The 13,417-nt window shown below is 40.7% G+C and overlaps 1 protein-coding gene across 11 annotated transcripts in view; it reads left to right on the top strand.

The window, feature by feature from the left end:
- The first annotated feature begins 8,527 nt into the window (after positions 1 to 8,527).
- Positions 8,528 to 13,417, top strand: part of RPRD2 (regulation of nuclear pre-mRNA domain containing 2) — a 95,774-nt gene continuing 90,884 nt past the window's right edge. For 3 of the 11 annotated variants that reach the window (XM_046021666.1, XM_046021590.1, XM_046021432.1), the window contains exon 1: positions 8,528 to 9,260. In XM_046021666.1, the coding sequence (XP_045877622.1) occupies positions 9,056 to 9,260 (205 nt within the window). In that variant the 5' untranslated portion in view covers positions 8,528 to 9,055. The remainder of the gene's footprint in view (positions 9,261 to 13,417) is intronic. The other 8 variants (XM_046021365.1, XM_046021514.1, XM_046021312.1 and 5 more) reach the window with 3 other exon arrangements.

Here is a 13,417-nt window from a genome sequence, read left to right as displayed (position 1 = left end):
AGAAGTTAAAACATTCCTTATTATAGGGACGCCTGGGTGGCTCAGTTGGTTAAGCAGCTGCCTTCGGCTCAGGTCATGATCCCAGCGTCCCGGGATCGAGTCCTGCATCGGGCTCCTTGCTCGGCAGGGAGACTGCTTCTCCCTCTGCCTCTGACTGCCACTCTGTCTGCCTGTGCTTGCTCTCTCGCTCTGACAAATAAATAAAAATTTAAAAAAAAAACATTCCTTATTATAAAATTAACATTTTATTAAAAGTTTTATGTGTTCAGGTCCTAGTTAGAGTTCTAATTTCAAAACAGTATGAGAGAGCTTTAGGATAAAAAAGGTGGAAGGAGACAGGAACTGCTAAAGTCCTTAAGGAAAACCTAGTATGATCTCTTTTAGAGATAAGTAAACTATAACCCAGACAGGTGAGGTTAACTAATTATTCCTGGAGCAGGATGAAATCTGAAAAGCTCACCAGGCCTCAGCAATGAACTGGGTACCTGCTAATAATCATCTCTGTATCTCTGAGATGGGAGCCAGAGAATTGAACTTGTTTTTGATACGTCTTGATTTAAGCAAATCCAGGGGGAAAATTCATTGTCATAAGTGCTTTTGCTCTTATTAAAGGTTTTATCACAATAATGTGTGTAAATAATTTATATACTACTTCAAAAATGTATTATTTGCATAAGGCCTAAAAAGGAGTATTTATACACAATTTTTCATTGTAAAGTATAGTGAGACACTTTTTTTTTTTAAGATTTTATTTATTTGACAGAGGGATCACAAGTAGGCAGAGAGGCAGGCAGAGAGAGAGAGGGAAGCAGGCTCCTTGCTGAGCAGAGAGCCCAATGCAGGGCTCAATCCCAGGACCCTGGGATCATGACCTGAGCGGGAGGCAGAGGCTTTAACCCACTGAGCCACCTAGGTGCCCCATTGAGCAAATCTTTAACCTCCCTGTGCCTCACAGTGTTTTTGCTGTCTTTAAATTTTTTGACCCCATCCATACTGTATTGAGCATTGTGTTCCATAAGCATTGCCTCTTTTATCAGAATAAATTTAAGATAGAAGTAGATTTTAGCGATGAGGAATTTGAGGCTTAGAGTAAGTAATTTGCTCCAAAGTTCTGGCTAGTAAGTAATGGAGCTTAGTTTGAACCCAGGTTTGTTTGACTAGACCCCAAACTCTTAGCCCCTACATATGCTGCTTCATTTGTGAAATAAGGTGGTAGGAACAGCTGTGTTCTTTCAAATGAATGTTATTCCCAGAGTAGTTCCTGCTTAAAATGCATTGTGAACTTTAGCAATTCCTTTCATAATGTTTGAAATTATGTATATTATGTCAGATATGTTAATGTCCGTTGTTTGTCCTCCAGAGTTCTGGTAAGAATTTTAAAAGTCATTTGGAATTTATGATAGGGAATTAAGTGAGATACCAAGGTAGAAAATAGCTTTCTTGGTTTAAAAGTGAATATAAAATAACTGGACTATTTACTCCTCCCTGTATGTAGCTTACCTTGATGAATTTCCAGAATTACCTTGAAAATGTTACTATCCTAGGACTATAGGTACCAAATAATTATTTTTGGATAAGACAATTCAGTAATAACTAACGCTTGACCATTTTACAGTTTTCAAGGTGCTTCTGCATGTTATTCAATGCAATATTCCTAGAGATAAGAAAATACAAATAATTTCACTCAGGGCAAAAAATGTTATTCCACAAAAGAGGCAATTTAAGATAGCTCTTGAAAGATGGGTAGAATTTTGATAATAGGATGTTTTAGGCAGAAAGAACAGAATTAATTGCAAATAGAAAATTACAAGATATATTTAAGGAAAAGAACAGTTTGGAGCCCAAGGAACCATGGAGGGGAGGCATTTGAGATTATACTGGGAAGTTAGATTGGAACCATTGCGGAGAGTCTTAAAAGCCAGGGTTTTTACTTAATAGGTAACAAAGAACACTTTTTTTTTTTTTAAAGATACTTATTTGAGAGAGCACTCACAAGTAGAGGAAGCAGCAGGCAGAAGCAGAGGGAGAATCAAGCTCCCCTTTGATCATGACCTAAGCCAAAAGGCAGCCACTTAACAACTGAGCTACCTAGGTGCCCCAAGGAACACTTTCTTTGTTTTGTTTTAAGGGGAGGGGAAAAGATGTTCATCTGATAATGGTATATAAGTTGAAGAGATAGACTGAGAAGCTGACTGTGATGCTCCTGTGCTGATATCATAGTTTATTAGACTGGTAGTGATAACCGTAAGTAGTAGAGGGCAAAGGGAATGGAAAGGGAATTCATACAAGAGTTGTGGGTTGTTTTTTGTTTTGGTTTTTTTTTTTTTTTTTTTAAGATTTTATTTGTCAGACCAAGAGAGCACAAGAGGGGGAGCAGCAGGCAGAGGGAGAGGGAGAAGCAGACTCCCCGCTGACCCTGGGATCATGACCTGAACGGAAAGCAGATGGTTAACTGACTGAGCCACCTAGGCGCCCCCATACAAGAGATTTCAGGGTAAAAGTCTACAGGATTTGATAACTAGATGGAAGAGGTAGAAACAAAAATAACTAGAATATCCCACTTGAATATGTCTGAATGCAGGTGATAAAATTTAATCTTTAAGAGAGGATAAGGAGAAAGATAACAAAAGGGCTAAAAATGGAACTGTGGCAAATAGGGTGTGAAAACTAACCATGGACAGAGAAATCCATTAGTTTAGTACAGTCTGATTAAGGATTATACATTTAACAGAAGCAAAAGGAAATAAGTTTTAAGAAAAGTTTAAGTGTAATAATAGCTGACATCATCAAACCTTTTCTGACTCAAGCACTACTCAAACCACACATTCATTAACTCATTTAATAATTATAGGACCACGGAGATTAAGAAATTTACCTGAAGTTGCTGCTGGTAGGTAGCATATCCTGAATTTCAGCAGTCTGGTTCTAGAGGTCTTGTTCTTAGCCATTACACTCTCTAGCAGAAAAATGGGAGGTGAAGCCTGCAATAATACACTGGAACTGGCAGTTAGCAGATAATTAGTGCCTTTGAAGTGGGTGTTTCCTCAGCACCTACTACAGTGCCCACTTATTTCACTGAGAAAATGAGCAGCTGGAGAGAATTTCTGCACATTCTGACCAACAAATCTATTAATATACCTGAATCTCTTACCTACGTTATCTACTTTCCTATTAAAAAAAAACAAAACAAAAGAAGCAGGCTCTTCTGCTGAGCAAGGAACCCAATGAGGGACTCAAGGGATCACTATCTGAGCCAATGGCAGCCACTTAACCGACTAACCAGGCAGGTGTCCCTTCATTACTTCTTTCAGAACATTATTCTCTAGGTTCTCCCTTCAGTGGTCATTCCTTTTCAATCTCCTATACAAGTTGTTCATTATGTCTTAGTCCTTGGACCTCTTTTCTATCTACACCCACTCATTTCCTAGGGAATCTTATCCATTTCATGGCTTTATTACCAATAACTCTTTTTAAAAAATACAATTCTTTAAAGTTCTATGTATGGGGCTCAGGTCATGATTCCAGGGTCCTGGGATCGAGACCCGCATTGGGCTCCCTACTCAGTCGGAAGCCTGTTTCTCCCTCTCCCACTCCCTCTGTTTGTATTCCCTCTCTCTTTCTCTGTCTCCCTCTCTGTGTCAAATAAATAAACAAAATTTTAAAAAATAGTAAAGTTTTATTTATTCTTTTTAGTAATCTCTACACCCAACGTGGAGCTGGAACTCACAACCCCCAGAGCTAGAGTCGCATGCTCTTCCAGCCAGTCAAGCTCCCCTAAATACTGACATTTAAAAAAATTCAATGCACAGACTTTAACAAAAGTAACAGAGAAGGTCAAACAATCACTTATATTAAGAGAAAAACTGACTAGAAGGAATTTTATCTTATTATTTTATTTTATTATTTTATTTTTTTAAAGATTTTATTTATTTATTTGACAGAGATCACAAGTAGGCAAAGAGGCAGGCAGAGAGAGTGGGGGGAAGCAGGTTCTCTGCTGAGCAGAGAGCCGGATACCTGCTTGATCCCAGGACCCTGGTATCATGACCTCAGCCAAAGCCAGATGCTTAACCCACTGAGCCACCCAGGTGCCCCTATTATTTTAATTTTCAGTCAGAAAGAGAGTGAGCATACACAAGAAGAATGGTAAGCAAAGAAGCAGGCTCCCCGCTGAGCAAGGAGCCCGATGTGGGACTCAATCCCAGAACCTTAGGATCATGACCTGAGCTGAAGGCAGCCACTTAAGCAGCTGAACTACCCAGGCATCCAAGAATTGTATCTTTTTTTTTTTAATTTTTAAAAATTAATATATAATGTATTATTAGCCCCAGAGGTACATGTCTGTGAATCGTCAGGCTTACACACTTCACAGCACTAACCATAGCACATACCCTCCCCAGTGTCCATAACCCAGTCACCCTCTCCCTACCCCCACCCCCACAACCCTCAGTTTGTTTTGTGAGATTAAGAGTCTCTTGGTTTGTCTCCCTCCTGACAGGAATTTTATCTTAAAACACCTTATAGTAACTTACTTGATGCATTTAACTGAGCTCTGTTCCTGTGAAGAATATAGATAGCTCATGTACAGGTATGGAGGAATGATTTATACATTTTTACATTTGCACAGGTATGGATGAACATTTGTACATTCACCTTATATACATATACATTAAATCTGAAAAAATATTTAATTGATGATCACCAGATATACTTCATTTTTGATGATCTTTTGGATGAGATCATCTAAAGACAAGAATATGTGGTTCTGGCTCATGAATCACGTAATGAACCCAGCCTGGACTCTATTGGACACCAAGTCTCCTCTACTCTTCTTCAGACATCAGATGGATTTTTGGTACTTGTTTGGAAAGTTCTCTGGGTAACCTGCTAGGTCACCATTTATCATAAAAAGATACAGTTCAGGAACAGCCAGATGAAGAGATACACAGGGCCAACAATGGGGAAAGGTGCACAGCTTCCATTCCCTCTTTGGGTGCCTCTCTCCAAATCTCCACGAGTTCACCAACCCAGAAGCTCCAATACTGACAATTCTTTTTTTTTTTTCCCAAGATTTTATTTATTTGATAGAGACACAATGAGAGAGGGAACACAAGCAGGGGGAGTGGGAGAGGGAGAAGCAGGCTTCCCGCTGAGCAGGGAGCCTGAAGCGGGGCTCTATCCCAGGACCCCAGGATCATGACCCGAGCTGAATACAAACCCTTAATGACTAAGTGCCCCCCTTTTTTAAGATTTATTTTTATTTATTTGAGAAGAGAGAGTGAGAGCAAGTGGGGACGGCAAGGAAGAGGGAGAGAACCTCAGACTCCTCACGGAACATGGAGCCCAACGTGGGGCTTGATCCCAGGACCCCAAGATCATGACCTGAGCCAAAATCAAGAGTCGGATGCTTAACTAACTGAGCCTTCCAGGCAACCCCCAATACTAACAATTCTTAAATTGATATTTCCTACCTAGATCTTTCTCGTGAACTTCAGACTCCTATACTTAGTGCCATTTATAGATCTGGTATCTCAAACTCAGGCTGTCCATAACTGAAATCCTGACTCCTATTCACTTCTCACATGACTGCTCCTCCATCTTTCTTCCCTGGTCCATCTGAGAAAATGTATATTTCATGCATTTTTAAAGGGGGCATTGTCACCCCACAAAAGGGAAAAATTTGGTTCTTGCATGATGAAGTCTTAGATATTATAGTGGTTTAGATATTATAGATATTATATATAGATATATATAGATATAGAAGATATATATAGCTTAAAATTTTTTTAAAGATTTTTTTAAACTTTTTTTAAAAAGATTATTTATTTGACAGAGAGAGAGATCACAAGCTGGCAGAGAGGCAGGCAGAGAGAGGGAAGAAGGCTCCTTGCTGAGCAGAAAGCCCAATGCGGGACTCCATCCCAGGACCCTGAGATCATGACCTGACCTGAAGGCAGTGGCTTAACCCACTGAGCCACCCAGGCACCCTAAAGATTTTATTTATTTATTTGAAGAGAGCACAAGCAGGGGAGCAGCAGGCAGAGAGAGAGGGGAGAAGCAGCCTCCCTACTTAGCAAGGAGCCAGATATGGGACTTAATTTCAGGATCCTGGGATCATGACCTGATCCAAAGGCAGACGCTTAACCGGCTGAGCCACCCAGGTACGCCTGCTTTAAAATTTTTAATTTTTAACTTGAAGATAAAAAGTACTAACTTTAAAAAAAAATCTACTTATTAATTTAAGTAATCTCTACACCCAACATGGGATTCAAACCCATGACTCCAAGATGAAGAGTTGCATGCTCTCCTAACTGAGCCACACAGGTGCCCCAAAGATTTTAGTACTGCTTTACTCTGCATTGAATAAAGCATACAGCACATCAACAGATATATAGTTTATCTGTGGCATTAAAATTCAATGTGAGCTGAGTGATTAGGAAAAAATATTTAAAAAGGATCTTCAGGGGCAACATAATAATAATTTAAAAAAAAAAAGCAGAGAAATACTGGTCTAGCTGCTCAGGTCACAAACTGTGGTGTTGTACCTAACTCATTTGTTTTTCTCATATTCACCTTAACTCCATGAGCAGTTCTTTTGACTCTATCTTCAAAATATATCCAGGATCATGGGGCGCCTGGGTGGCTCAGTGGGTTAAGCATCTGTCTTCAGCTTAGGTCATGATCTCAGAGTCCTGGGATTGACCCCTGAGCCCTGCAAGGGGCTCTCTGCTCAGCAGGGAACCTGCTTCCCCCCCTCTCTGACTTCCTACTCGTGATCTCTCTCCTTCTGTCAAATAAATAAATAAAATCTTTAAATATATCTATATTTATATCTCCAGGATCTGACACCACTTATTATCTCTTTGCTATCACTCTTGTACAAGCCATGTTTTCCTTGTCTGGATTATTCCAACAGCCTCATTGACTAGTGGCTCTTAAATCTGTTTTCAACATAGCAACCAGTTAAAAAGTTACATGGGATATAACTTCCCTACTTAAAACTTCTCTGCCTAGATGGCTCCCCATCTCAAAGTTAAAAGCCGGAATCCTTACAGTCGCCAGCAAGGTCTTCCAAGAACTCCCTCCCTCCACGTCAGACCTCATATTCTGCTCCTTTTACCCTCTCTTACTCTTCTCCAGCCACATCGGCCTCCTTTCTCTTCCTGGAATATGTCAAGACATAGTTGCAGTCTTTTGCACTTGGCTGGTCCAGCATGCTCTTCTCCCCCTTCCCAAGACCTGTTTGGTTACCTTGCGCTCAGCATTCCGCTAAGTGTCACTTCCTTCCAGAAGCCTTCCTCGATCACCAATTGCCCTTCTCATATAGGATCTCATAAACAAAATTCTCTCTTTCTTATACCGTTTCAGAGAAGTAGCTTCTTGGTTCCATACACTACTACTTCATAGAACTTACTGCTCCCTGACACGTCTTTGTTTATGATCTCCTGCTACTAAGCCCCATAGGTAGAATATTTTTGTTTGTTTTGTTATTATACTTCCCAGTATCTAGAACTGTACTTAACACAAAACGTTCACCAACTTTTTGTTGAATGAATGAACACTAGATATGAGTTTGCCAAAACAGGTTCCTTGCCTCAAGAAACGATGAGTTCTTTGGGGAGACGTAAAAGACTTAAAATACAGTAATTGCATGTACTTAGTGGAACACAGGAGCCTCCAAATCTGCCCAGAGGATTTACATAAGCAGATACGATGGGAAGGCTAATCTAGGTTGTGCTAATCAATACAATAGACGGCTAGGGCTCTTGTAAACAATAATGTATTACGCAGTTGTGAGGCTATTTTAACCCGCAAAGGTGAGATCACATCTCGCCTTCTATTTTCTCGTCTCGAAAATTTTACTAGGCAATTCTTCGTTTCACTTCATTTACTTCCTCTTCCTATAATCCAAATAGCCTACTGGCTATGAATGGTACCGTCCAACGGGAGTGTAAAATATTGTTTCATCTGGGAGTCTGCGTAGTGAATGGCTCGACGGAGCTGACGCATGCGCATCTTTTGAGGCACTGCAAGATGGCTGCCAGTCACTTTGTCGCGCGTCGGAGCCCCGAGGAGTTAGGGCGGCGGCGGCTGCAGCAGCAGCAGTTGCCAGAGAGTAACAGTGACCTCTGAGCGGTGGGAATTACCCGGCCTGCTGTAAGAGTTGACAATCCCAAGAGGGAGACTTCGCTAGGAAGTAAAGGGCGGGGCAGAGCGGCGAAGCCCCACCCCCAACCTCTCCTTGGTTTGACCAACTCCCTCACCCTTCCTCCTGGTTTTTCCTCCTAGCCCTCTACACGCTGGTCTGGTGCGCAAGCGCACAAATAATCGTAGCGCCTCCTTGGCCCTTAGGGCTTGAGGGCTTCTGCGCGCGCTTCTCGTTCTAGTCCTTTGATTGGTCAGACTGCCCCGCCATCTCGCCTCCGTCTGCTTTCTAGGTTGAGAAGGAAGCGGGGAGGCGGAGCGAAGCGGCGCGTGCGCGATACTGTTGCTGTCCCTTTGCTGCTATTGCGTTGCAAAAAAAAATCCAGACTAGGTAGCCTTGGGCCTTTTCTGTGCTAGAGGATTTAAAAGAGAAAGATTTCTGCAACTGAAGGGGAAGTCGGGTAGTATTAAATTTAAGATATTAACGCCCAGCTTTACAGGACCGTAGTGATAGGAGTGGGGAAGAGCCTTAGCTTTGAGAGCTGAAGAGTGTAAAACCATTAGTTTCGGGGCCAGGCGTTTGGAAAGGCTTTGCAGGATCCGTTTTCTGCGCAGTTGTTCCGTGATTATTGACTGGTTTAAACACAACCCTTTGAACAATTCTGATAAACCTTCAGTACCCGCAGCCCTTCCTTAGAGCATTAGAGCGTGTAGGAGCTACCAGCGTGCCCAGCAGCTGGTCCTCCCATCCTACCTCTAGAAGAGCCTAGCGCGTGCACCATCCCCACCCCCTGGCCTCCCCACCTACGGCTTTCACGCACTCGCAGTGATTGTTTTGCCCTCTCCCGCTCCCGCCGCCGCCGCCGCCGCGGCCGCCAGAGGAGCAGCAGCGCTTGTGCAAACCGGGAAGATGGCGGCCGGCGGCGGCGGAGGCAGTAGTAAGGCCTCCTCCTCGTCGGCCTCTTCGGCAGGGGCTCTGGAGTCCTCGTTGGATCGAAAATTCCAGTCGGTAACTAACACCATGGAATCTATTCAAGGCTTGTCGTCTTGGTGTATAGAGAACAAGAAACACCACACTACTATCGTCTACCATTGGATGAAGTGGCTCCGGAGATGTGAGTGTTGGGGATGACTAGGGAAGGGAAGTCTGGGGAAATGGAAGGAAATCCTTCCAGAAACGCCTGGGTTTTTTTCCTACGGAGCCACTGCATTCGGTTGTTCACATTAATACTTTGACGAGAGTGTTCCCAAACCCAGCCTCCATTCCTAGCCACAGTTGTCCTGAGCTGCAGGAGGCTCATCATTTCTTAGATTTTTTTATTAGCTGGTTACCCACTTGGTGGGTGAGTGTGTGTGTGTGTGTGTGACCTTGGGCCGTTGGGCCCAGATCATTAGAGATTTAGGTGTTATTTTAGAGCCTTGTAAGGTGCTGTTGTCTTTACTGAACCTTCGCGGAAATTACCGCGTCCGTTTATTTCTTACAGGCCTTGACGTGCTCATGATTTCTGGTTTTCGTGATGGTAGACAAGCTATGGTTTAAGCAGTAGCAAAACCACTTCTTTGGTATATTTTGGACCACTATTTTAAACGCTGAACTAAAACTCGTGATCTGTTATACGAAGGGCCTTACTTGGGTGAATGTTACGAAGTAACGGGAGCTCCACGTAGAGCTGAAGCGACCACCTGGGACGTTTCCCTCTACCTGTATTTGCTGCAATAAAACACGGGCTTCTTGATACTGACTGGAAATAACCGCAGTCAGTATCATCACTTAATACCTTAAAATGTAAAACATATCTGGCTACTTTTCAGTTACTTGAGATACCTTTTTAAAGAAATAAGTTTGGCTTCATAGGCAATCAAACCAGGAAATCGGGAAATGTGCTTTTTGAATATATGGTACTTTCTTTCCCCAGTAACTGCTTTTTTTCTCTCTCGGGGATTTTTTTCCACTTTACTTCTTTTCTACAGAAAGAGGTATGTATATTAAACTGTCAGGAAGCATGGATTGTCTCCAAAACATTTCACATCTTTTAGGAGCAAGTGTGGAGAAGTCATTGTTGCTTCCTACTGAGAAGGGGGTTAACCCTAAATCCATATATATTTATTTGACTTTTAGGTCTTCTGTTGTAGCATGTCACCAGTGAGACCCATCATCCAGTTACTCTTCTTATTCCACTTCTGCCATTGCCCGTATAGTGTTTTGATTTGTGTTAACCTTTGAGGGAATAGATGGACAAAGCTTACAAAATCATAGACCCCAATCTTCAGACTATGTGTATAAAGTTATTGTTGGTAGAGATGTTTTGTGGCACTTGGAGTAATATATACTGAAAAGATTTTAGAACCAAGACAAGATTACCTGTATTTACCAATAGATTAGGGTTACTTTCTTCTGAAGAAGTAAAATTAGAACATACAATCTAAACTATGATAACAGTCATCATTAAAGACTTACATGTTTAAGGATCTGCTGTGTGCTCAACCCTTTATTGCCATTTACAATATATCTATCTCATTATACTTTAAAATAACCCTAAGAAGTAGATTTTTTAAAAATCATTGATTTACATAGGGGGAAACTAAAGCCCAGAAGTGTTAAGTAAATTGCTTAAGATTACACAGAAAAAGTGTGAAGTTAGGATTTGACTCCACCATATCAGATGACAATGACCACATTTAACTTTGTAGTAATGTTTTCAAGATTAAAAGAAAATTGTTCTTTAATGTACTTGGTACACCAGGTGTACCAATGGTACACCGTGGTAGCAAATGCTCATACAAGTCTGAGAACATACTTTCTTTAATTGTCTTAAAACATTTGTACAAAATTATACAAGCATTTAACATTTCCTACCTTTGAGCTCTGGTGCTTAATTGCATGGTTACATCATTTGTAAGACTAAGTTGGTCCCCATCTCTGCATTGTGGGATTTCAAATGACAATTAGAATTTTTTTTTTTCTAGTTAGCAATAATGAGATATACTGGAGCCAGAAGTTTTCTGCCTCTACTATTGTTGATATTTTGCCTGAGCTTATTTCCCCTGTTGATATCTTGAGTGAAAAAGTGATTGCTATAGTAAAATACTTCATTTGAAATGCGTTGTATGTAGTTTATGTAGTTAAATGCTTTTGGCTTTCTAAAAACTTGATTCTTTTTTTCCTAGTGGAATGGAACTTTCTAAAAATGGTTAAGGATTGTAGTCATTTTGTGTTTACCTTTAATGAACATCATCTATTTCAATGTAAATAAAGCCTTTGAGAGAAATTTTCAGGAGAGTAATGAAGGGCACAGTGAGAATAGTTGATGCATTAGGCTTCATTTAGTTTCATATTTCTCTACAGTTGGGATTATTTTAGTTTGAGTTCGGTTTCTAAGTCAGCTTTAGGCAAGTTTGCGAAATAGGTGTCTCTGGCATTCCCAGCCTTTGTGTCTGTTTTCCCGATGTTACTTTGCTTCTCTTTTTTATTCTGGCATCCATTATTTAATAATTTCTGTTTAGACTTCAGTGTGAATTTAAGTGTGTTAGCTTTTCCAAAGATATTTTCATATGACCCTTTATTTCATATGTTGTAATGAGAGGCTTTTGTTGATTTTAAAGGAAATAATTTGGAGAAAGCAAGTAGGCTTCTGGGAGATACACTCCATGGCTGGGTTCTAACTGATTTTATTTAGGCTTCTTTTAATTTGTCCTGAAGCATTTATTGCCATCATTTTTAAAACTGATCTTTCTATAGCATAAACAGATGTCATTACTGTGTTTCAGACTCCTCCACTGATGTCCCATTGCCATAGGTTAAAATCTAAATTTCTTTATTGTGGTCTACAAGTTCCTATACCATCTGCCTTGCCTACTACCTCTCAGGCTTCTTCCAGTTCCATTTCCTCATCATTTAGATTCAAGCTTGTGTATTACCTGTTCAGAAAGGCCTTCCCTTAATTGACCTTATTCCACTTCAATTGCCTTGTCACTTCACATTATTTTCAGTATATGAAATTACCTTGCTTATTTGTTTACATGTTTATTGTTTGTCTTCTCCCACCGGATGATAGAGCTAGGTCTTCTTTGCTGCTGTATCCTCAAGCAACTAGAACTGTGTTTGGCACAAAGTGAGCTGTCAGTAAATATTTGCCGACATAATTTTGTGTATTAATCAAGAACTTGAATTGTTTTAATTTCTATTTATCAGAAAGATGTTTATAATTAGTGAAAGAAATGATAGCTATGGTTGTCAGCAGGTTCAAGATACGGCTTTTTTTGTTTTGTGGTTTTTTTGTTTGTTTGTTTGTAAGATATGGCTCTTTTTGGACTTGATGTTCAGATAACCAGATTTTCATTTCTTTACTTCATTTGTCCCTCCCATTTTTAATGTAAAATAGAAATCAATGTGGAAAAGTAGAAAATGCACACTTTAGAATTAGACCTAGATTCAGATCTTAATTCCATCATTTAATACTTAGGTGACTGTATACTTAAATTGCAAGCCCCAATTTCTGATCTGTAAGTAGAGGTAATAATTATCTCATAGAATTGCCGTCTAGGTTTAAATAGGTTATTTATTTTAGCACAGGTTCTAGCATATACAGAACTTTTTTTTTTTTTAAGATTTTTTATTTATTCATTTGACAGAGATCACAAGGAGGCAGAGAGGCAGAGAGAGAGAGAGAGAGAGAGAAGCAGGCTCCCTGCTGAGCAGAGAGCCCGATGCGGGACTCGATCCCAGGACCCTGAGATCATGACCTGAGCCGAAGGCAGCGGCTTAACCCACTGAGCCACCCAGGCGCCCTATACAGAACTTTCAAATTATTTATTATGATTACAGTGATGATGCAGATAAAGATTGTCTTTATCCTAAAATCCTGACTATCCAGAATAGTTACAGCAGAACTTTTTTTGGGTATAGTGCTGGAAATTCCCAGTTGGAGCAGATGGATTGGACCACACACTAATTAATTAACAAGTGCTCTGAAGAACTAGTAGGACAAAATGGAAATTACTGTGTTCATATTTCCATGTTGTCTTGTTTCTTTTTAAAAGTAATTTATTATGTATCAGAGAGAAAGAGAGAGCACAGGGGCAAGCACAAGCAGGAGGAATGGCAGGCAGAGGGGGAAGCAGGCTTCCTGCTGAGCAAGGAGCCCCATGTGGAACTCGATCCCAGGACCCCGGATCATGACCCAAGCAGAAGGCAGATGTTTAACCCACTGAGCCACCCAGGCGTCCCATGTTATCTTGTTTCTAACCATTGAATGGGTTGGTCTGTTTTAGA

The sequence above is a fragment of the Meles meles genome, chromosome 1, assembly GCF_922984935.1.
Source record: "Meles meles chromosome 1, mMelMel3.1 paternal haplotype, whole genome shotgun sequence".
NCBI classification, from domain to species: domain Eukaryota; kingdom Metazoa; phylum Chordata; class Mammalia; order Carnivora; family Mustelidae; genus Meles; species Meles meles.
The sequence above is the reverse complement of the archived record's forward strand: the minus strand, read 5'-3'. Positions and strand labels throughout refer to the sequence as shown.